The 22,871-nt window shown below is 45.4% G+C and overlaps 1 protein-coding gene across 8 annotated transcripts in view; it reads right to left on the bottom strand.

Annotated features, from left to right (window-relative positions):
* The window catches only part of Cobl (cordon-bleu WH2 repeat protein), a 235,058-nt gene that overhangs the window by 4,293 nt on the left and 207,894 nt on the right, over window positions 1–22,871 (bottom strand). For all 8 annotated transcript variants that reach the window (XM_028882949.2, XM_028882952.2, XM_028882950.2 and 5 more), the window contains 4 exons: window positions 18,435–18,532; window positions 15,156–17,041; window positions 13,002–13,121; window positions 11,180–11,443 (listed from right to left, as the gene is read on the bottom strand). In XM_028882949.2, the coding sequence (XP_028738782.1) occupies window positions 11,180–11,443; window positions 13,002–13,121; window positions 15,156–17,041; window positions 18,435–18,532 (2,368 nt within the window). The remainder of the gene's footprint in view (window positions 1–11,179; window positions 11,444–13,001; window positions 13,122–15,155; window positions 17,042–18,434; window positions 18,533–22,871) is intronic.

The following is a 22,871-nucleotide window of genomic DNA, read 5'->3' as shown; positions in this document are numbered from 1 at the left end:
GTGAATGGGGGGTGGATGGGATGGGGGAGGTGGTAGGTAACAGGAGAAGGGGAATGAAGGGAAACAGTGGTTGGTGTGTAAAATGAAAAAAAAAATTAAAAACAGTGGGGAGAAGGGAAGAGGTTGAGAGCAGAGTAGGGAAGCTATAGCCACAATCCCCAGGCAAGATCAATTCCTCCGTGCTGGGACAAGATGGAAAGAGAAGACAGAAGTTTGAGGGTCCAATGACTAGGACAAGACCTGTATCCAATGCAATCAGGTGGTGTCATGGGGATGGGGAGAGGATGAGGTGAGACACAGTCAGGATGTGGTCAGAGATGCCTCAGTCTAACTCAGAAAGGGAGCTTGCCTGCAGATGCCACAGAGAAAGTTGGGGAGGGCTGGAGGTAAGAGTGGGCAGTATAGTAGGGACCACCTGGAAGGTACAGGAGGAGGTACAGCCAGGGCCATCAGAATCTCATGCAGATATATGCCATGAGGAAGCTGAGAGAGGGGATGAATTAGGGAGAAGCTAGAGTCAGCTCCAGAGCCGTGGTGGAGAATGGGCAAGGGTGGCACCTCATAAAGGCCTCTGGCATAGCCAGCAGTACAGCTCAGCAGGGCAGGCAGAGAGCTGTAGGCTTACAGAGTAGGGAGCCCATACTTTATAATCATGCTTTCCTCCAAACTCCAGACCCTGCCCTCCATGCTCCTCTAGTCAGGTTTCTGTTGTTAATCCAAACCAGCAGAATAAATTCACTGTAGAGTCTAGAAGACACACATACATACACACACCCATCATTGGAGACAAAGTCTCAGTATGCAGTCTCAGCTGGTCTGGAACTCATTATCTAGACCAGGCTAGACTCTAACTTGTAGACAGTCAAATGGTCTCAGCTGTCCCTAGTGCTGGGATTAAGTTGGTATGTTTTAATAATTCATGTACCATGGGCACCACAGCCACAATCAAGATCACAACAGCACTTTCAAGAGTTCCTTCAACTCCCTTCAGTCCCCAGAAGCCACCAATCATCTAGCACGACAGAGGAGTTTGTATTTTCTAGAATTTTATAGCAATTGAACAATACGGCACGTGCTAACTTTTATGGCCAGGCTGTTTTCAGCATAATTGCCTTGAAATTCATCTATATTGCTGCAGTAATCCACATCTGTCATTGCTGTAGATACTGTATGGCTACATCCTATTTGTTTATTAATTCTTTTGCTGATGTTTTGAGACAGTTATAAACACAACTTCTGTAAGTATTATACATGAATGCAAATGAATCCATCTTCTTACTCTTTTTTTTCCCTCCATAAGTGTTGAAGAAAATCAGAGAAAACAGGCATTTTCTTACTTTTTGATGTTGGGGAAGTATTCATTCTTGTACTATCAGGCATGGATTAGCTGCCACTTTCCACTGATGGCCTTTATGAGTTTGAAGAAATTCCTTTTTCCCTACTTTATGGAGTTTTCATGAGAAATGATGTATGTTGTCAAATGAATCAAAGGAATCTGTTAGGATGACTTTAAATAATAGTTCATAAGGGAATGGATTTGAAATGTTAAGCCAACCTTGTATTCCTAGGACACATTTCTCTTGGCTACCACACACCATCATTTTTTATTTTGTTTTCTTTCTTATCTATCTTTGGTAGAGGAATCAGTGGGTTCATAGGATAAGTTGGGGCCTGCTCTCCTCTTCAGCTTTCGGGATGAACGTGTTTAGGGGTCTTGTTACATTTGTAGAACTCATCGGTAAAGCTATCCAGGAGGTTTGGAAATACGTGTGTGTGTGTGTGTGTGTGTGTGTGTGTGTGAAGGCTTTTAGTAAAAGGCTTATTTTTTAGTTTCTTTACTAGATCTGGAGCTGTTCAGCTTATGTATTTCTTCTGGAGTTTTGCATTTGTATCTTCATAGTTTGAAGTTGGTGTGTTTAAAGTAATACACCCATGGCATGAAACTGTGTGTGATATTCCTTTTTGATAATAGTCTCTTATGATGTCTGTAGAATCTGCGTGATATTATGTCTCCTTCCCAAAACTGACAAATGATCTTTTTCTCTTGATATATCCTATGGCAGTCTTGCCAATTTGCTGGTTTTGTTAGAGAACCAGCTATGGGTTTAACTTTTAAAATCAGTTTTCTCTTTTATTTTATTGATTCCTGCTTTGACCTTTACTTTTTCCTGCTAACTTTAGACTTCAGTTTCACTCTTTTTCTAGTTTCCTAGGGAAGAACCTAACTCAGCTGTAGAATGACAAAGAACCATGGAATTATCTGGAAAACACACTACTTTGGCAGTACTCCACACTTCCATGGTGTGATTCACAATCACCTCAAACTACTTTCTAATTCTCCTTTTTTTTTCCTTTTGCTCATGGGTTATTTAGAACTATGTTATTTCAATACTTGGGGATTTTTCTGAGGCCATTTTGTTATTAATTTATAATTTAATCCTGTTACAGTCATGAACATAATTTTTATTTGTAGTCTTTAGGTGTAGCTACATTAACTGTTCTCTAATATCTGGGTTCATTATGGGGTAGGTCTGAGTCATGTTAAGTAGCTAATGTTGCAGGCTGGCCTTCCATTTTGTTACCTGATCATTTTTGATTAAATGCCAGACAGTGCCAATTTTGCCTTGAGTGTTAAATAGTTTCACATTCATATGTATATTTTTAAGCTTTGTTCTGAGATGTGGTCATTGGAGATAGTTTGATCCCTGTTTGAAAGATTTTTGGGGAAGTAGAGGGCCATGTAAATTGTTGCTCACTGCTGAGATGCGAGTGTCTACCCAGTGCCCAAAAGACATGACATTTGAGTCTAGCTTCAGAAGACTTGAAGGCATTATTCTCAACCTATGAGAGCTCCAGATTCTCCTCTTCCAGTCTTTCTTGGTGGTTCTCTTTGCAGCCTCATGTGTACAGGCTTAATACCATAGCAAGTCCTACAGGTCTCTGGGTTGCTCTTTGTCACAATCTCCTCTTCAATATTCACTGTGCATGCCAGCGGCCCTGGTCTTCTGGGACTGTAGCTCTGCTTCTTAAACAAGGAGTTTATGGGTGTGGTGGACAGTTTTCTGTCAACTTGACACAAGCTATAGTCTTCTGAGATGAGGGAACCTCAACTGAGAAAAGTCATCCATGAGATCAGACTGGAGGCAAGCTTATAGTGGATTTTCTTAGTGATTGATGGGGTAGGGTCCAGCCCATTGTGGGTGGTGCCACACCTGGGCTGGTAGTCTTGGGTCCTATAAGAAAACAGGCTAGGCAAGCCATGAGAAGTAAGCAGTAAGCAGTATTCCTCCATGACCTCTGCATCAGCTCCTACATCCAGGCTCCTGCCTTGTTTGAGTTCTTGTTCTGACTTCCTTGAGTGATGAACAGTGATGTGAAAGTGTAAGCCCAATAAACACTTTTTTCCCTAAGTTGCTTCTGGTCACTGTTTTATCACAGCACAGTAACCCTAACAAGGACAATGGGCCTGTGTCAGTACCTTTTCTACACTACAGCTCAGATGTTGCTGGGGAAGGAGATGTCAGATGCAAGCCTCAACATCTGCTATGGTGTCTCTCAGGGACCATGATCCTTGTGGCTCAATGGTTAATTACTTTGAAGTCACATTTTCCTAAATGTTCAGCTGCTTTGGGTAGGATGATAAATCCAGTCTCTGAAATTATCTTCCGGGTTGAAGAATCTTCCAGAGACCCATTGAGTATATTTAAAAAGCTGGGTCTTTCCTCCTAGGTGTGCCTTACCCTTTCTTCCTGGCTGGTTTGATTCTACTGGTTCACCTCCACTGTTCTGGGTTAGTAGTCTTCCAACTGTACCTGACCCTTCCATCTCCACTCAGCCTATACAAACTGTGCCAAGGCAGAAGCAGGCAGTCTGAATAGCTATGAATCACATACACATATACACACATGCTAGCACACCTGTAAGCTCTCCATAAATACTATTTCAGCTTTATTCTTCTTGTGATTCTTATCAAAAACCGATCTCAAAATGGTTAAGATGGAGCCCCACTAAAATGACCTTTGAGCTCCTTAAATGTGTGCATGCCACTCTATGTATATTTTTACCTGAAAAAATAACTGTAAAAAGTAAACAAACTCCAGTAGCACGCAGGTGAAGTCACCCAGGAGTCAAGTATGCTAATATTTGCAATGTGCTTCTACTGCACACAGATAAAATCCTCAGCCAGGTGTGAGGGTCACAGGCCTGCAATCCCAGCATTCTGAACACTGAGACAGGAGGACCATTGAGTTCAGTGCCAGCTTGGGCTACACAGTGGGATCTTGTTTCAACAAGAGAAGAAAAAGTGCGTGCTGGTAGGCAGAAGGGTAGACAGTGAAGATGGATACAGATGTGAGAGAAAACAAATACTGCAAGCTGTCATCAAAAGCTCCCGGGGCTTGCACAATTGTTTCAACTTGCACAATTATTTCAACTTTTCAACATGTTTGAAATAAAAAAAAGATAAAAAAAATCTTTCATGCAAAAATGAAGAAAAATGGAGCTTGATGAACTGTATTTTATAGAAGTCAGAGTAAGAAATGGTTACAAAGCCTAGGCAGGCTTTCAAGCAAGTCCTCCACCAAGTCTTGCGATAAGTTCACTAAAAAAAAATAATCCCCAAATGTAAAACTAGAATGTGTGTGAGTGCGAGGAACACACATTAGGGATTGTGAACTTGAACCTTGGCTGGGTGAAGCTTTGAGAGCTGCTCACATTTTTTTTTAAACCCCTGTATCTTCCACTGGTAGAGTGAGAGTGAGATCTACATTACAGAGTTGTCAGGTGGCCAAGGTAATTTCACAGGGTGCCTAGCACAATGGGCTGGCCAGCACACCTGCTCACCATGGGGTTCCAGGGTGCTCCTGTGTTGGCACGCTTCCCTTCACATCGCAAAGGGTCAAGGTGGCTCTTGGTTTTGGAGGTGTCAGCCCAAGGTTTTAGGTCTATGGAAGCACATCACGAAGGCAGCATTGGATAGGGCATGTGTGGCTGGGTACATGCATTCCTTTCGCAGGAGGGAAGCAGAAGGCAGAAGGAGCTGGCCAACCATGGCCAGAACTCCCATTAGGCTTCTCCTTTGGCATATGGGCTTCTGGGGAACACTACAGATGCAGACTGTATCACTTCCCAGAGTCAGGTTTAGTGATCTGTAATGAGGGTTTGGCATGGAGCCACAGGCCGAGTGAGCATTCCCAGCTTGCTAATGCTAGGGTACTGAGATCATTCTGTCTGGGGTATTGTGATACCTTACCTAGGTGGATCTCTCAAGACACATGAGGATAAGTGGGAACGGGGCAAGTTGGTGATGGAAGGAGAAGGGAGATGAGGAGGCTAGGCAACTGCTCATCCTTTCCTCTCACAGGCAGTGATCTGGAAGTCATGTCTACTATCAGCAAGACCAATAGGATGGTGTGACATGGGTTAGAACAGTTCTCAGTATGTTAGGAAACATTTTTGGAAAGGCAAGTAATGCTCATTTTTTTTTTTTTTGTATACATAAAAAAGAAAACTGCAAAAGGACAGCCTGGGAAAGATCTAGGTAGAATTTCACAGAAGCAAGTTTAGGGAGGCAGGTAACTGTCAATGAACGTTGAGCTTATATTGACAGCAAATGATGTCAGCTCAGGCTTTGGCTACATTGCTGGGTTACTGCCAGCTAGATTGCTATCAGGGATGGTTCTACTGTGAGAGTCTGCTTTTGTGGCCAGCAGACCAGCAGCAGCCTGGGAGACAAGAGCGTGTACGAGGAGGAGAGAGGTGGTGCCCGTGGGAGACGGTCTCAAAGCAGAGATCAGTGTGGATGCCACACACTAGAACCTCCTCCAAGACTCATGACCCCTGAAAGAGTCTCAGATAATTTTGGTTAGACAAAAAGAAAAGTTCTCCGGGTGGGGTGGGGGGTCACTAGACAATACAGAAAGCTACAAAAATATTTGGCTTTTATTTTTCTTCCTTACTTGCCAAGGAGAATATTCTCTGCATGGAAAGAGGTGAAGTGAACAGTACTCCCGGGGAATGCTGCTGGAGAATGATTTTTTTTTTTTTTCAAAAAGAGATCGCCAAGAGAACAGGAAATTCTCTAGTTCAGTTGAGGGTGCAAATAGGCCAGGAAGGAAGACTGGAGATGCCCAAAGGTCGTTTTATTTCCCCAAAGGAAAGGAAGGTGTGCACTTCCACTTTGAACTGGATATCTGGCAAGATTTTCTACTGATTCCCACGGGCTGTGGTCTCTCAGCGTATGGATCCAGCAGGATGCAGCAGGAGGGCCAAGATGTGTGGCACGGTATGAATGAGGCGCCCTCTCTTAACTCTCCTTCCAGCTCGGGACCCAATGCCCACTCTACGCGGGCAGCTATTGATGGGGCCGAAGACACAATGATGGGCGAGTCTTGTTGCACACGTCCATGCTGTGCAAGCACAGGCCCACGTCCAACAGGACTTACACTAGTTCTCAGGGAACTCGGAGCTGTGGCCTGCATTATGAAGGGAAAATTACATAGTGACAACGTGGGAAAACTGAGCTGCCTGGGGACTGAAGGAGCCTTTGGGAGAGCTTAGAGTGCATTTGAAAACAAGGATGAATTCACTCAGCGGTTTCGTGACATGCTTCATCCCAGCTCCATTTTCAGAGACAACAGGTAACGTGTGAGAGCCGTCACGGGAATATCTCGACTGCCTGTCTTGAAGCCATTCCAATTTAACTACACATAGCTAGGCTTACACAATGAGAAACCGGGACCCAGTGTTTGAAGCAACTGTACTTAGGAGTCAGGCCTGTGCTGACACAGGTTTCTGTTCCCTAGTCCCTGGAACATGGCGTTCTCTTCAGCTGAGAAGGAAGAGGTTTGTTTTTTCTCCTCCCTAGCTTGGGACCTCTTGACAATGTTACGTCTAATCAGTTCTTGGGGCTTCCTGTTGAGGCCAAGAGGCATGACATGCATGTGTCTACATCTGTGATTCCTGTAGTGGGAAAGAGGGCACCTGTGCTGTGTGAGCTCAGTGTGGCTCATGGGCATTTGCCAAGGCGGCCAGGAGCTGATAAGATGTCTGGGCATTACAAAGGTGCTGACCTAGGAATGTTTTGCCAGGAAAAGTCACAGGATATCAGCACCCCACCTGCCTATTTATCAAATGGAAGCCACAGCCTTTCCTCCCAGGGGAATAGAGCAGGAGCTTGTTATGCTCTCTGTGTGGGGTGGGGATTCTAACCAAGTCCTTCAGTTATTCTGAAAGGTTACTTCTCCCTTTTTGTGTCTCTGTGGCACAGGGCTTTTTGTAGGCACAATGAGGCTTCATTCAGCTGTCTACTCTGAATGGCTCTCCCAGTGCCAGCATCCTGGAAGGTGCTAGTGCAGGCTTAGGGAACGAAGCACTGCCATGTGCATGTTTACACACACACACAGACAGAAGGAAGCAAGGTGCGCATTCCAGGCCCCCTGACACAATTCCTTTCACACAGATCTGCTAAGGCAGCTGGATGCACGAGGTTGTTTTTACCTTTGCTGTGAATGAAGGACTGAAAGAAGGAGGAAGCTACCACTGGGAGGCGGTTGTGAACTGAAGCCTATCTTTGAGAAGAGGGGACATCCTAGGAAGAAACCTGAGTGGTTATAGCAGAGATGCACGTGTCCTCATATGGAACCAGAAGCAAATCAGGCAGCGACCTGGGCCACTCACACCATGAAGGCGACTGTGATCACTGTAAAAAACGATGATGCCATCTTTAAGATCATTATTCTTTCTCCCTCAAGCTGACCATTCTGTATCATGGGCAGCATCTTCCCAATGAGACCCGAGTCACAGTAGGGTGAACAACCATCCGACTTTGCCTGGCATGCTCAGTTTTTTTGTTCTTAGAGTTTTAAATCTTGGGGAAGTCTCCCACCCCAAGATCTGAGCTGAGAAAGGGCTTTCTCAGAGGCAAGAAGCACCCTGCAATGTACACGGCAGCTTTTCACAAAATCCTGGAGAGCCAGATCCAAGGGTCCATCTGAGCAGGAAGTTACACTGAACACCCAGGTGTGAAGAGCCACATAGATGCCTCACTGTAGAGAGCCCTGCCCAGGCTGCAAAAGCCACAGGCTTACTGGATTTTCCTCAAGGTCAGCTGGATCAAAGAGAGGAAGGAAGCTAAAGAAACAGAGGGAGAGCCCGTGTGTTGACACTCCAGAGCCATCATAGCCCACGGGCCACCCAGCAGGAGAGCACCATCTGATCAGCGTTTTGGAACCATTACCTGAATTGTGAACATTTCCACTGAGGCCCAGATCCAGTGCTCTACAGAAAGTTGCAGGAGGAAGGCAAACCAGAGGCTACAAAGGTGGGGGAATGCCCCTAGGGATCCAGCACCTGCCCAGGAGAGGGCAGTGTAGCTCATGAGCACCTGCACACGCGCGCGCGCACACACACACACACACACACACACACACACACACGCACACACACCAGAGGGGCTAGGAAGGGCTGCTCAGGAGCGTGTGTCATCCTGCCCTGGCTTCCTAAGTCATATTCTGCAGCAGGTGGCAGAGGTCATCTGGGTACAATATCGAGAGAGTGACAAGAACTTGTTCAGTGTCATCTTGCCCCCACATCACCCAGGACCCAGCTGTGAGACCCAAAGCACCTTGTAAACAAACATGCCATATAAATCCTTAAACACTGACTGACCCATACTTTCCAGAGTGGATAAGGAGAACCCAAGAGCTAAGTCAATCCAAGAAATAATCAAAAGTTGGTGTTGTGGATTCCACTTAAGCAGCTGACCGAAAGCTGAGATCATGTGGGAAATCACAGCTGTGTCTCCTACTCTGGCCAGAACATTTTAGCTGTAATGACCTTTCCTCCATGCATGCCTGGGGTGCATACTGGCCAACGTCCTCCTCACCTCCAAACCTTCAGCTGGCCACGTCTAGTGCAGGCCTTCTTATTCTCTGCCCTTAATTTCTGCCCTTTCCTTTCCAAATCACTTAGTCTCTTTTTTTCAGACTCTTTTAATCTTGTTTCTTTTTATCTTCCTGCGAAGCGGAGGAAACCGGTCTCAGAGAAAGCAAGGCTGAGTTTTCAATTTGGAGACGACCACTTGTTAGTTGAATAGCCTCGGCTTTTGGCTTCTCTTGACACAGAATCCTTTTCATCATAGCAGGATAAAGTGGCAGCTATTTTGAAAAGCTCCAACTATCGGCCAGTGAGATGTGTGTAAATATTGAGAGCAAGCATGTGTGTGTACCCTTTATGCGGGCAGTTCCCTCTCCATAGAGCCCCCATGGGTACTTAGAACCATTGAGTGTACCAGAGCCTGTGGGCTATGCTATGTTTATGTTATATATTAGGCACAGGGAGACATTAACAACTATAATACTAATGCCCATTTGCTATAATGAAAGTTATTTATAATTCATCAATTGTTAATTCCCGGAAATTTCCACTTAATATTTTCAAACCATGGTTGACTAGCTCACTGAAATGGTAGGAAGAGAAGCCTCCAATAGGTCATACTCAGTGTTTTTCAGAATATATTGGAGCAGTGAACAAGACAAATAATTACCCCAAATCTTACAGCAAAGTCCCTTTGTAGACAGTTGAACTCAGCTGACATGGATTCTAACGTCTGAAAAGTCTGATTCAGGACTCAGATGTTGCCTATAGACTTTTTTTTTTTTGGCTGAAAAACATGATTTTAGGAGCTCAGAAACAAAGTCTGATGATGGTCTTCACTAAATTACTTAGGACTTCTCCAAAGAGGTTGAGAGCCACCGGCTCTGGTACTCAGGCTCTGGGAAATGGCTGTTTGGGGTCCAGAGGGGCCTCAGAGCTGTACTTAGTCATCTTAATCTGACTTCCATGAGTCCATCTCAATCATTCATGACACAAGTTGAGAAATACACCAGGTCCATAGACATGGGAAATCAGAAGGGCGAATAAAGCTCCTATGCCCTTCCTGAGGACTTGCTTGACGCTTGTCACGCTCCAGTGCTGTGGGATAGGGACCTGTAGCAGGCATTGCCTCCAATGGAGATGGCTTACATCCTTGACAGGAAATGTCACTTCTTATCTGGAGCCATACCTGCAGAGCCGTGGCTGCCCTCAAAACAGGACAAGCCCAGGGAGGTGGGGCTGACCAGGGATCTGAACCTAATGGATGCCTGAGGGAGCTTAGAAAACTGTCACTCAGGGGGCCCATGCGGCTCTGACACAGCAAAAGAGCTAGTAGCCTATGGGTGCCCATGGAGAGAAAGACAGATTTTCTCAACCACATGTCCTAGGGACCTTTCCTCTCTTCTGCCTCATTAGGCTTCTAATTGGGGAAACAAGGAGATCTGTCTGTCTTATTCATGGCAAGAGCAGCCTTATATGAAAGTGACCCAGCCTTGGCTTCATGGGTAACCTGCTTTTCTTAGAGGATATGGCCTGGGCAACAAGTAACCTTTGTGCTAAGTCCAGTCCATGTCTGACTAAGCCAAGGGACTTGGTTGGATTCTCTAGCCTTGTGTGTTTAACATAGAAAGTAAAGATTAAGTTTCTACCAACCTCTTCAAGGACAGCACAATTTTGGATGCAGAAATGATCTCTTAGAAAATCTAAATCCCCCTAGGTGTTCCTGTTATTAGCATAATGTTCCATATCCAGGAGGCATGTGCAACCACAGAAGTCAGTGAATTCATAGGACAGTCTGAAGCTGAAACAGAGCTCAGAAGCCAGGTGGAGTTTTTACTACTTCAGGAGCCCGAGTTTTCTACAGTGTCTAGGTGGGAAGTAGATAAGCAGGCCTGCATTATACTGTACAAAGAGACTGAGGGAAGGGGTGGGGAGAAAAAAGTGTAGGCTCTGTTGGGAGACTTCAAATTCACTAAGAGCTATGCTTTATGCTGGCCGACGAGGGTAGGTACCAGAAGACAGCTGACAGCATCACAGGCTAAGGGTGCTGCATTCCCAGTGGGAGCTCCAGAAAGCACACTGTGGATTCTCACCCAGCCCGTCCCTGTACTAGTGCTGATTTGGGCTTAGGAGGGGGACAGAAGTGGGTTTAGCTTAAATAGTGCCACACGGGCAGCAGGTGGTATGTAGAGCTAGCTTTCTCCTGAGTCAGTTCTTTTTTTGCCCAGCCCTCGGTGGTGCCCTCCAGAAGCAGGGCTGCACAGTTAGCTTTGCCTCCAGTTCTATCACCCCTACCAACGCTCACCTTTCTCAGCCTTGCAGCTCCCGTGCCCGAGCGGATGGCATCCATCAAGGCTTGCCTGGCATCCACCGTGTTGCTGAGGTTGCCTGTGCTGAACCTAGAAGCCGTTATGGAGGCTGACGGAGCCTGGGGGGCTGGAGGGGGTGGTGGCGGCAGGACAGGTGGGGGTGGAAGGCCATGGTCTTCCTGCTGAGCTTTGTCCAAACCTGGGGCTAAGAGCGCAGCATCTCGGAAGTTCTGGAGCTCCTCAGAGGCAAGGGATGACACCTAACGAGACAGTTGAGTGATTACTGGAGTGAGTACTCATGGACCCCATCTCATCTGTGACACCCCAGGGTGATTGGGTTGACACTTTCAGGGGTGATGAGATCATAAATGTGGAACTACCATGAACAGAATCAGTACCCTATAAAAGAGACCCCAGAGAGTCCCATGAACCTTCCATCACGTGAAGCCTTGGTGTGAAGGTACACTGAACTAGACAGACAACCAAATGAATCATCAACTCTGCAGCTGCCATGATCTTTGACTTCTAGCTGCCAGAACTGTAGGAAATAAACCTGCGCTGTTTCTAAGGCAGCCAGTCTATGGCGCTTTGTTACAGCAGCCTGCCAGCAGCCTCAGTTACCATTTGTGTAAAGGTCCTTTCCAAGAATACAGCACACAGTTAACCATCTCACAGAAAAACCTCAAACAGCTCTTTAAGGATGAATCACAAGAAACAGACATCTGTCTGCTGATGACTCATACACATATATCCCTGTGCTCTTCCAGAGCATGGCCCCACGGGCACCATGTATGGCAGGAATACTCTCTAGTCACTCAACTTTCCTTACATGTGAGAAACATGAGCCAGACATACAAACTTGAATAACGAGGGGCGAGGGTTGATACTCACTAAAACCATGGGGGGAAATGTGCATGCCACATCATTTCTTAAACCCCATGGATGGCAGCTATGGGTGCGCTGTCTTGCTCCTAAGATCAATCAATATTTTGCCGATAGCTGTGCATGTTCAGGGATAGCTTCACACAGCTGCCTCGTTCTGAGAGGGTAGGCAGTGGCCTCGTTTTCCTAGCCGGAGATCATGATGAGTGTGTGAGAGAATTTGGAAAGTGTTCGTGGCCAGGGTTATGGTGGTATTTTATTTGTACTGAAATGTGATTTTAATTCTATGTTAATAAATAAAGTTGCCTGGGGGTCAGAGCTATTAGCAAGCCATAGGAAAGCAGGGCGGTGGTGGCGTACACTTATAATCCCAGCACTTGGTAGACAGAGCTAAGTAAGTCTCTGTGTGTTCAGGGATACAGCCAGCATTGGAGACACACGCCTTTAAGACCTGGATGGCTATACGTACAGACAGTGACAAGGCAGTCACGTGTTTGAGTTTACAACCAATGAGAAGGCAGAACAGAAAGACTATATAAAGACATATACACAGTAAGTAGGTCTCTTTCGGAGAGGTAGGACCACAGCAGGAGGAAGGGTAAGGTTTTAGCTCTGAGCTCTGACCTCTTGGCTTTCTCTTTTACATTGGTTCTGTGTTTCTTATTTAATAAGACAGTTGGCTACATCTACACAGGGTAGGCTTGCAGGAAAGGCAGGGGGATGCCAGTGGTCTCTTTCACTTTCTATGAGCATCGGCTATGACCGCCGCCTGGATTCGGGAGACAATGTGCTGAGCACGCAGAGTCTGCCGCTCTGACGGTGACAGCCATCTAGTCAGAGTGATGGAAACTTGGTGGTCCTGGCCTAGGTTGCTGGGGAGAAGGATGGGCAAGTTTCTGAACCTGTTATATATACATGGGAGACCCTTTCCCTTACCTTCCTCAGGCTGAGAGTCCCGCTGTGGCCCCGGATGGCTGCCAGAAGGGCGGATCGCTCACTCTCTGTCTCTGTGTAGGATGGTTTCTTTGGCCTTCCTTCAGAGGTGTGTTCTGCGGTCTAGAATATTAACAAGGTTAACATATTTCACTCTGACAATAAGGAAAGGCTCGCCCCATATCAGCGGAAGCCTATAGCATTCATTCCACTCACTCTGTCTGCCTAAAGGTACACTCAGAAGGTCCCAGAAGCATGTTCAACTTAGCCAAAGTATCACATAACCATTTGATTGTCTGGTTTCATCACATTCAAGAACTTTACATAGCCATTCAACACATTTATAGAGCAGGCTTTGAGCTAGACTATGATGCCCAAATGTAGGCTGATGTAAATGTTCTGAGCACACGCAGAGTTCAGTGCATTGAGGCTTTTTCAGCTTAGGATATCTTCAACTTTCTATGGGCTACCATGACAGAACCCTGTAGTAAGCCAAGGGGGGGGCAGCTATCTGGGAATCAAAAGCTATAGATTTGGGGTTGCATCCAATGTTGGCTTTTACTATGAGACTATTCTTGCTATTCTCCCAGCTTTCCCTAACTGGCAATGTTGTAAATCTTGTAAATCTACTGAAAGCTTGTAAACCTGGATGAGATTGCTAGTGGGCGACACTGGGACAGAGCATGTAGACTCACCCTACCATGTTTCAACTGAAAAGAAAAATAGAGAAAATAACTCGATATTAGCACTGGTTTAGTAATAACATTTTGATGTATTGAATGAGCTGATATGGAGAAGGATCACAAAATTCTTGTGGTTTTTCTTTAACTGTAGAATGGCAATGCCATCACATAATGTTTCAGTCAACAATATACCACAGTGATGACAACAGACTCCGAAGACTGAAAAGAGCTGAAATATTCCTGTCTCTCAGTGACACTGTTGCCATACTAGTGTCCTACTGCAATGAATTTTGCAGGGTTTTGGGGTGATGCTAGTGTAGGCAAGCCTATGCACTGCACTGGTAGACATGCATGGGTATGACACACAGTTATATATAGTTGTAACCCTGGATTATGACATGGGTGACCATGTTACTACTGTATTATGCATTCACTTATACTACAGGTTCTATGGTTTTTTTTGGCATGGACAACTACCTTTAGGATATGGTTTTATTCCTTTATCTACCTCCATTTGCCTCCAAAATGATGAGGCCTGCTATATCAGTAGCATCCTTTTCATCTCCTGATGATTACATTTGATGTAACGAGAAGTCCCTGTTGAGTGCTGGCCTGTTGCCATTATAGGCTTGTGCGACACCTCATGATGGTCACACAACAATGAATCCAAACTGCCATGCCAGTCTCAGAATGTGTAGCTGTGTTTATCAATACACAGCTGATCAGAAAGCAGTGTCAAGATGTTCTTCAGGAGCTCATGAAGGGCACAGTCCTCAGCCTGTTACCACTAGGAGCTGGTGGAGACTTTAGGAGGTGGTACCTGGTAGGAGGTCCAAGGTCACTGGAAGGGGGTCCTTGAAGGAGATGGTGGGATACTTGTCTCTTTTGCCTCCCTGGTTATGAGGTGAGCTTTTGATCTGCTAGGTGTTCTCACCACACTCCCTTGCTTTGCCACATGCTAAAAAGCAATAAGCTAACTGACCATGAACTAAAACCTCCAAACTGTGAGCCAAGACAAACCTTTCCTTTTTCTAAGTTTTTCAGGTACTTGGTTACGATAACACAAAGCTGACAAGAGTGCTTCTGGACCAGAGCATAGTCGCACACCCTGGCCTCCCTATTACTCTGGCCCAGAGGATGGATATTTATTGATTGACATCTTTTCCCTTGTACTGCTGGAGCCTGACAAGATAAAGCCCATCGGCCTCTCTAGTGCTTTTATTTAAATGCTTTGAAAGAAGGAAACAGAACGTAGTTAAAATGAAACCTGCAAACTAGCAGCTCTGTCTTTGCAGTCTTTCCTCCAGTCCCATTCTCAAGATCTACAACAGGGATGAAAGGCCTGCTCGGGTGCTCCCTGCTCCCAACCCCGATGCCCACCACATCACCGTCCGTGCTCCTGCACCAACCGATGCCCACATCACCGTGCTCCCTGCCCACCACTGCACCCAACACTGATGCCCACCACATTCACCTTGCGGAGCTTGTCCCTCCCTCCTGATGAGTGGATAGCTTCCATTAGGGCACTGTGCAGAGATGTATCTTTTGGAACTGGCCTTTGAACAACAGGCTTGAATTTTTTCTTTGGCCCAAAAATGCTGGATGGTAGAGCATCATCTGTGTCTTGAACATCTGTAGTTAACGGACTGGGCTTTTCCTCTGTCTGTAAGATGATGTAGCTAGTAGGGCTAGACTCTTTTGGACAGTGAGAAGGCTCACAATTTCCTGGAGCCCGTGCAGAACCATTCATCAGTATCCTCCCAGAGTCACGGGCCTCTGCCAAGAGTGGAGGGGGCGGGTGCGTCCTGTCCGGTGCCCGTGTGGGGTTAGATGTTGAGCTCGTCTTTTGGTTACTTGTAGTTTGCTTTTCATTGAAACCACAGCTCGGTCCCACAGAAACACGATCCCTCTGGGAAGATCTGACTGGGAGGAAATTGGAGTTTCTGTGGACAGCAGCAGGACAGTCTTGAGTAGCTGGCTTCCCATACAGGCTGCTGACCCCTACCCTGGGATGGTCTCCTGCTGGCGTATGCACACCAGGGTTGCTGGAAAGGCAGACAGAGCCCTGGTTTGTATCAGGCTCATGCTGTCGTGCCTCTGAGTATTGGTTGGGAGCTGCATCGTCTTTCCCAGTGGGAGGTGGTCTAACCAGCTTTGGTTCTTCATGACCCTTTTCAGCAGTCTTCTTATGTGGTCTCACCACATCAGCATGGACTCTTGGAGGCCCCATCTTCTTGGCAATAGCAGAGGCCACGTACTGGCTGGATGTTCTTCTCTGAGGCTTGAGGAATGTGACTTCTGCGGGGTTAGCTGCTGGCACTTTCACAGGACAAGAGACTGCTGAACGTGGCTGGCTTCTCTCTTCCTCCAGGTGGACCCCATATTCCTGTGGGGCAGGCTGCTGCTGGGGAGCGGGCGTTGCGGAGGCTGCCTTCGGTCCACTATCCTGCTGTGGTCTTGCTGGTGTGGCAGTGGTGGCGGTGGAGGGAGCGCTTTTGGCTGTACACTCTGCTGGCCCATTCAGGTGTTTTTCCATTGAGTTACGCCTCCAGAACTCTTTGACTTTTCCAATAGGTTGTGCATCCGTTTCGACAACAGCTGATGACCGGGATATGGTCCTGTTCCCATTCACGTGTGGACTCACCAGGTTCCCTAGTTCATCAATCTTAATGGCACCAGTGGAGAGGGACACATCCCTGTCATAATACCTCATCTCTGATTTGGGAGGGACAATTTTATATGTAGTGAGGCCATATTTGAGTCCATAGCTTCCCCCTGAGGCCTGGCCATGCTGAGACCATGGTGGTAGTGCTGAGATGGGGTTTTCCTCCTCACCATCTTTTTGATTCACTGGCAGTGAATTTGCTCTGGGACCTGCCTGTGTCTTCTGGCTGTGAGTAGATCCATGCCCCTTGCCTTTATCCTTTGCTTTTAGGTCATCTATAAAAAGCTTTGAAACAAATGAAGTAACTCTGGGATCTCTTTCAACCGGATTCTCTTCTTCAGATGTATTGGCTAAGGTTGATGACTGATTTCTCTTTCTGATATCTTGGGAAGGAGGGGAGGGGTCAGGCTCTTTTCTATTTGTCCTCACATAGGGCTGGCTATGCTCAGTCTGAAATGGGGGCAGGTGAGATCTTTGGCTGGCAATGCCCTCTGTGTTAAAAGTAGCCGCACTGTTGCTTCTACTGGGGAACAGTCCTGAGTCAACAGGCTCATCAGAAACTTCCCCAATAAATGTAATTGGGATGTCATCCATGCCATTATCAGGGATTATGGCTTCTTGAAGACTGTGGTTAGACACACCATTTATGGAGCTGGTTAGAGAGCTGGTATCTGTTTCATAATTTTCTTCCATTCCTGCAGCGAAAGATAAACACAAGTTACCAATTGGCACCCTTTGTAGTATTTTCAGTGAGTTAATGCAAGCACGGCCAATCCTTTGATTTCCCCAGGGATTCCTACTGTGTTTTGTAAAGCATACATGTTAAGTGTTATCTTGATTTATAATCTACATCTGTCTGGAGCCAGAAGTGCAACTTTCACCATACAGCAAGAGAGCCATTTGCAGAACCATGATGTTTCAGGGTGAGATGTTTAGTCACCACATTTTGCCAAGTCATCCAATTATAAAACAGATTCCTACATTTGAAATTCTGGAAAATGTCCTCAAGTGAACTGGGATTTTACCCTTCGTATTTCTCGTGTCTACTAGAAGCACAGCAAGATATGAAGAATGATTTGCTCTAGCTTTAATTTCTTAAAGAGAGAATAAGTAAGTTTTGGTGTCTTCAGAATTACACTGATTATTCAAAGCACTAAATGATGGAGTGGGTCATGTGGTCACAGTGTGTGGGAGACTATATGGCTGGTTCAGATTCCTAGCTGTGTCAACCGAATACCAATGAGGAGACACAGAAAACTGAATTAGACAAAGTCAGGGTCAGTTTTAATGTCTGTTTTATACTTGTTGTGTTTTTCCATTTTATTTTTGATGTGTACCACGAAGAAAATAGTGTAGCTTTCTTTGTCTAAAGGAGTTCCTGCTTACTTACTGAAATTATTTGCACCTGCCTTGACCTTATAGTGTTATTTTCCAAGCAACATGTTAAAAGAACAGCAGTGCCACGGGGAACTCCATGGTAAGGGTGTTTATCATGGACAAAAGATTGTGTATTTTGCACTACCAAGCAAGGAAGAGTTATAAGTTTTAATAGACAGCTGCTTCTCTTTGTGCCATCTAGTGTTTGCCTACCTCATTTTGGTATTCTGGATGTTTCTATCTTTAATGTGTATAGACTGCTACTTAACACACTAAAGCAGTATTGCTTGTCACACACTTTAAAAACTACTGAGATGCTTTCTTTTCTTTTCTTTTCTTTTTTCTTTTTGGTTTTTCGAGACAGGGTTTCTCTGTGTAGCTTTGCGCCTTTCCTGGGACTCACTTGGTAGCCCAGGCTGGCCTTGAACTCGCAGAGATCTGCCTGGCTCTGCCTCCCAAGTGCTGGGATTAAAGGCGTGCGCCACGACCGCCCGGCAAGATGCTTTCTTAATATTGCTTGGAGCCCTGACAAAAAGCAGTCCATCAAGAACAGCCCTCACCTGAGTGAGGAGTTTAGCCCTTACATACAGGCAAAACAAGCTGCAATCCCGAGACTTCTTTCTTGTGGAGTCATACAAAAGTACTCAGAAAAAGTGACTTCCTGTAAGGTCATACTGGATGCTATCAAAGTAGGAGGCTTGTGGCTGTTACCTTCCAGGTCTTCATCAAGTTCTGCCAGGGTTTGATGGAGGTGTCCAGTAATGAATAGGTCTTCATCATCATTTGGAGGCATGGTGACTTTCTCATTTCTAAGGAAGACCAAAGAGAAAGGAAGAGTGCTTATTTTCCTAGTACTGATTAGAACTTAGTCCTCTTTTTCCAGAAACTTCAGTTCATATTCAAAGCTAAGTAGCCCCACATTCACTGGACCACTGCTGTCCTTGGAACAACACAGATTTGCATGGGTGATGTGTGGTGGTATTCTAACTGTACTGAAATGCGATTTTGATTGTATGTTAATAAAGTGCGGTCAGAGCTATTAGAGCCATAGACAGAGTGGCGTGTGGCAACGCTTTAATCATAGTTCTTGTGTTCAGGATACAGCCAGCATAACATATGCTTTAGCTGTACTTCAGACAGTGACACATCACGTGTTTGTTACAACAATGAGAAGCAGAATGATAAAATGACTTACACACAGAAATAGCTCTTCAGAAGCTACAGCAGGAGGAAGGGTGAGATTTAGCTCTGACTCTGACTCTGCTTTCTCTTTTACATTTTCTGTTTTCTTATTTAATAAGTTGTTTCTCATATTGTGTATACATTGTATACTGACAAGCATGTAAGAGCATAGTAATACGTTGGAGTGTTGTGTTCTATTAGCAATGTATCAACACCAACCATGTTGAATGAGTCATGTCTCACTGCAACCATGCATGCTGTATTCGTTAATACCTGATGCACTGCACTGAAGTGAGGTCATGATGCCAGGGCTGTGTCTCTCTGCTAGACTCTAAACTGTCAGCCTGTTCCTGAACGTCTGCATCATGAACATCTGTCCATGAACATCAGTGTCCCTCAGGCTGCAGTCACGTAGGCTTCAGGCTCTGGGACAGGACACTTTTGAACTTCCTACACTGTCAGAGAGAATCTAAGAGCGGAGCACGTGGGGCTGTATGGGGAACATTCAGAAGTCCTTCGATTTTGCCTCCCCCCTGTGCCGCCTCTCTGCAGTGAACCATCTGCAAGGTTTGGAAAGGGAGGAACAACTCGTTTCTCTACAATAAGGGCCTTTCATACTGTCTGATATGTTTCTTTTTCATCACATTATTGCATCTTAATTCCTGCACAGGGCAAAAGATGCGAGTTATGGGGGCTTGGGAAACCTGATGGTGCCCCACACGGAGGTGAACTACCTTTGGATTCTTTTTATTGTAACCATAAAGGCCATGACAAGAGAGACAGAAAACATTTAGGCCACTGGAACAGTAGAAAAGCTCCCATTCTTGGCCTTCCCTGTGACTTCCTTCCTGGAGGTCTTTCAGAGGGAAGCTCCAGAAGATGGCATGCCTCTGTGCTAGAGAGGCAGCTTCGGCCTGCTGGACCCCAATTGGAGATTATTGGTATAAATCACCTTATTACAACCCTCACAAATGATTTACAAGGTAAGTGGTGTCGCCATTGTCATTGTTCAGATAGGAAACTGTAGAGAGAGGACCCACTGACATGTGCAAGGTCACATAGCATCCCAAGCCAGGTGCACCTGCTCCAAAGCCTGAGTAAGGGTAGGCTGCATTGATCAGGTGGCCCAGCCACGTCTAGGGTCAAGAGGGACAATGCGGCCCGCTGTGGCACAGGGCGTCCTGAGATAGGTCATCCTGCTGCTTAGGAGAGGGAGGTCATAATTTATTTGCGTCACAGGGACAATGGCGTATGTGAGACAAATGCTGCCAAAACAATTTGAAAGCTGCCTCTGCGAGGGCCTTGGCCTCGAGTTTCCCATTGTGCCGAAAACACAGACATGTCCAGGGCAATTGTCCGTCTTTAGTGGGAGCTGAAGGTTCCTTCCCGCTGATTGTTAAAATTGAAGACCAATTTCCATCATTGCTAATCAGGCCCAGATAATGATGCATGAAATGTGCCTTGTACAATCCTCACTTACGCAGCAAAATTTTTATTCTCATAAATGAGTCTTTCTTTCTTCGTGACTATGTCCATTTGGGAGCCAGGAAGCAGCTTCAGGATCGGTCTCCGCTAATGTCCTCTGACAGGCTAGACAAAAGGGGCTGGTTGGAGATGTGTGTGCATGCAGACCAATTAATCAGGACCACAAGAGGTGCCCAACTGTCCTTCCCACTGCTTTCCTTTTGGCCTTTAATTGTTTCAATGCAGTCTACTAAAGCTGTTTCTCTCCCAGGGAATGTGATGGAGAAAATAAATTCAAATATTTACTAGAATACATGGCAGAGGAAAATGTGGAAATTTCCAGGCAAAATTGTATTTGACATATAAAACAAATCAGTTTTTAGATTTATACTTGTGGTTTAGGATGCTTAAAGTCCAGCCAAATAATATATAATAAGAATATATGTATATGCGTACATATATACACATATATATTCTTTTACATTAAGGTATTTGTCTTCAAAGAATGTATGGTTCTATCACCCAGGAGACATTGAAAAGAAGATTATCAGTAAGAATTAAAACTAAATTCCACCAATTTATTCTAAACGTTAAACTAGAAAAGAAAGGAAACCACTTTGAACTAGTGAAACTGCAATGAATATAAAAGACACACACCTGCTGCTGATTTTAAATGGAAAACAATATGGAATCACATATCAACAAACAACACTTCATCTTTGTAAGGAAGCAATTCAACGGGAGGAGAAAATATAAATGCAACTGTATTCATTGTATTCTGTGAAGCAATCTAAAATATTCAGCTGTAAGGAGAACTGTCTCCATTGTAAAGGGCAATAAAATCAGTAATTCTGACATCAGAGAGCCTGTGGAGAAATACAGTCCAATCAGTAACCATGACAATCAGAGAGCCTATGGAGAAACACGGACTAATGCTGCTTCTAGCACAATGCATTTAAAAAAAAAAAAAAAAACCAAGACACAGAACTATATATAGGATAACTGTGATGACAAAAACCACATATGCCTGTGGACAAGGGTGGGCTAGGAATGAGCCACAGTGTGCTGTACTGAAAAGGAGGATTTGCAGGGGCTGTTTACCATCAAGTGCCTTGTGTGATAAAGTAACTGTTTAAAGTGCATGCTTACGTATTTGGGTGCTTTTATGTGCATGAATGTGGAAGTTTTGGAGATGGCCTCGCTCTAGAGTTCCCCATGTAGGCTAGACTGTCTAGTCAGTGAGCTACGGGGATCCTCCTGGCTCTTCCTCCATTGTGCTAGAAATAAAAACACATGCCATCATACTGGGCTTTTTTTTTTTTTTAAATGTAGGTTCTGGAGATTGGACTCAGTTCTTCATGATCATATGAAAAGCTCTTTACTGAACTATTTCCCAAGACTGATGAGCCTATTTTAATGTGCAAAATTTAAACTGTTTTCAGACTCCAGTTAACGATTCCTTTTGGTTGTAAAAGAGTTTAAATGTTTTTCACATGAATGGTATGGCAAGGCCTTCTTTCCTATAGGAGCCTACTGGTCCCAAGATCTCACTGGCCATCCACCAGGGAGAAGTCTATAGTCAGTTCAGAGCAGCCTCAGTCCTTCACCAAATTCCTACCACCCAGGAGCAGTCTCAACTGCTCTAGCTATTAGTAGCTCAGTTTTAGGTGTATGGACTTTCTTGGCTAGTTTCTTCCCTGCATCCAGACCAACTGTCATGCTCAAGTCTGAGGTTCCATACTATTAAAGCTACTCCTTCTCCCAGGTCTTCTTTCCCCGGACCAGTCCCTTTCCTCTTCCTGCCTCATAGAGACTTACAGAATTCCCTCTCCACCCACTGATGCTGGCACCCATTCTCAGACCCTGCCAGCACACCTCTATTCTCCCATGGTCCTGGCCTTGCTCCCTGGCACTCGGATGTGATTTGTGCCCTTAGGGTCATCGTTATTTGGGGAGGAGTAGACATATGCCAGCAGTGGCCAACCTGGGTGCCTTACAGAATGCAGGAAAGTCTAACCATTGCCAGGCCCTTGGCTTAGGTTTCTTACAAAGCTGCCAAGTCCCTTCACTCTCTGAGCAAGGCAGCAATGGGTCTCTTTCACTGCTTCTTCAGCTTGCCCTACTTTTGATGTACCTCAAGGATTGCTATTTTCTGAGCCTGAGCTTTTGCATGAAGGGTTGTCTAGTCAAGATCAATACCAATGTCCAATTGACCAATTTTGTTTTCCTGTCTAAGATTTCTGGGGTTAGAGATCTAGTGGCATTTGCTTTTCCTCCACAGCCATTCTCCATTGTTGCAGAGGGTTACACGGAAGCATGAGACTGCCATTCCTCTTTGGAACTTACCTGGACTCAATCATGGGGCCTGAAGAGTAGCTTACGGGAGAGCACAAGGCATGCAGCACTGAATGCACAATGGGCAGAGAGCAATGCATCTGCTGCCACAAAGCAAGTGGGCACGGATCTTTCTTTCCCAGGCTCCCCCACCCCCCACCCCCGACA

Source organism: Peromyscus leucopus, chromosome 10 (genome assembly GCF_004664715.2).
Source record: "Peromyscus leucopus breed LL Stock chromosome 10, UCI_PerLeu_2.1, whole genome shotgun sequence".
Classification (NCBI taxonomy): Eukaryota; Metazoa; Chordata; class Mammalia; order Rodentia; family Cricetidae; genus Peromyscus; species Peromyscus leucopus.
Note: the sequence above shows the minus strand (reverse complement) of the source record. Positions and strands in the feature narration are given on the sequence as shown.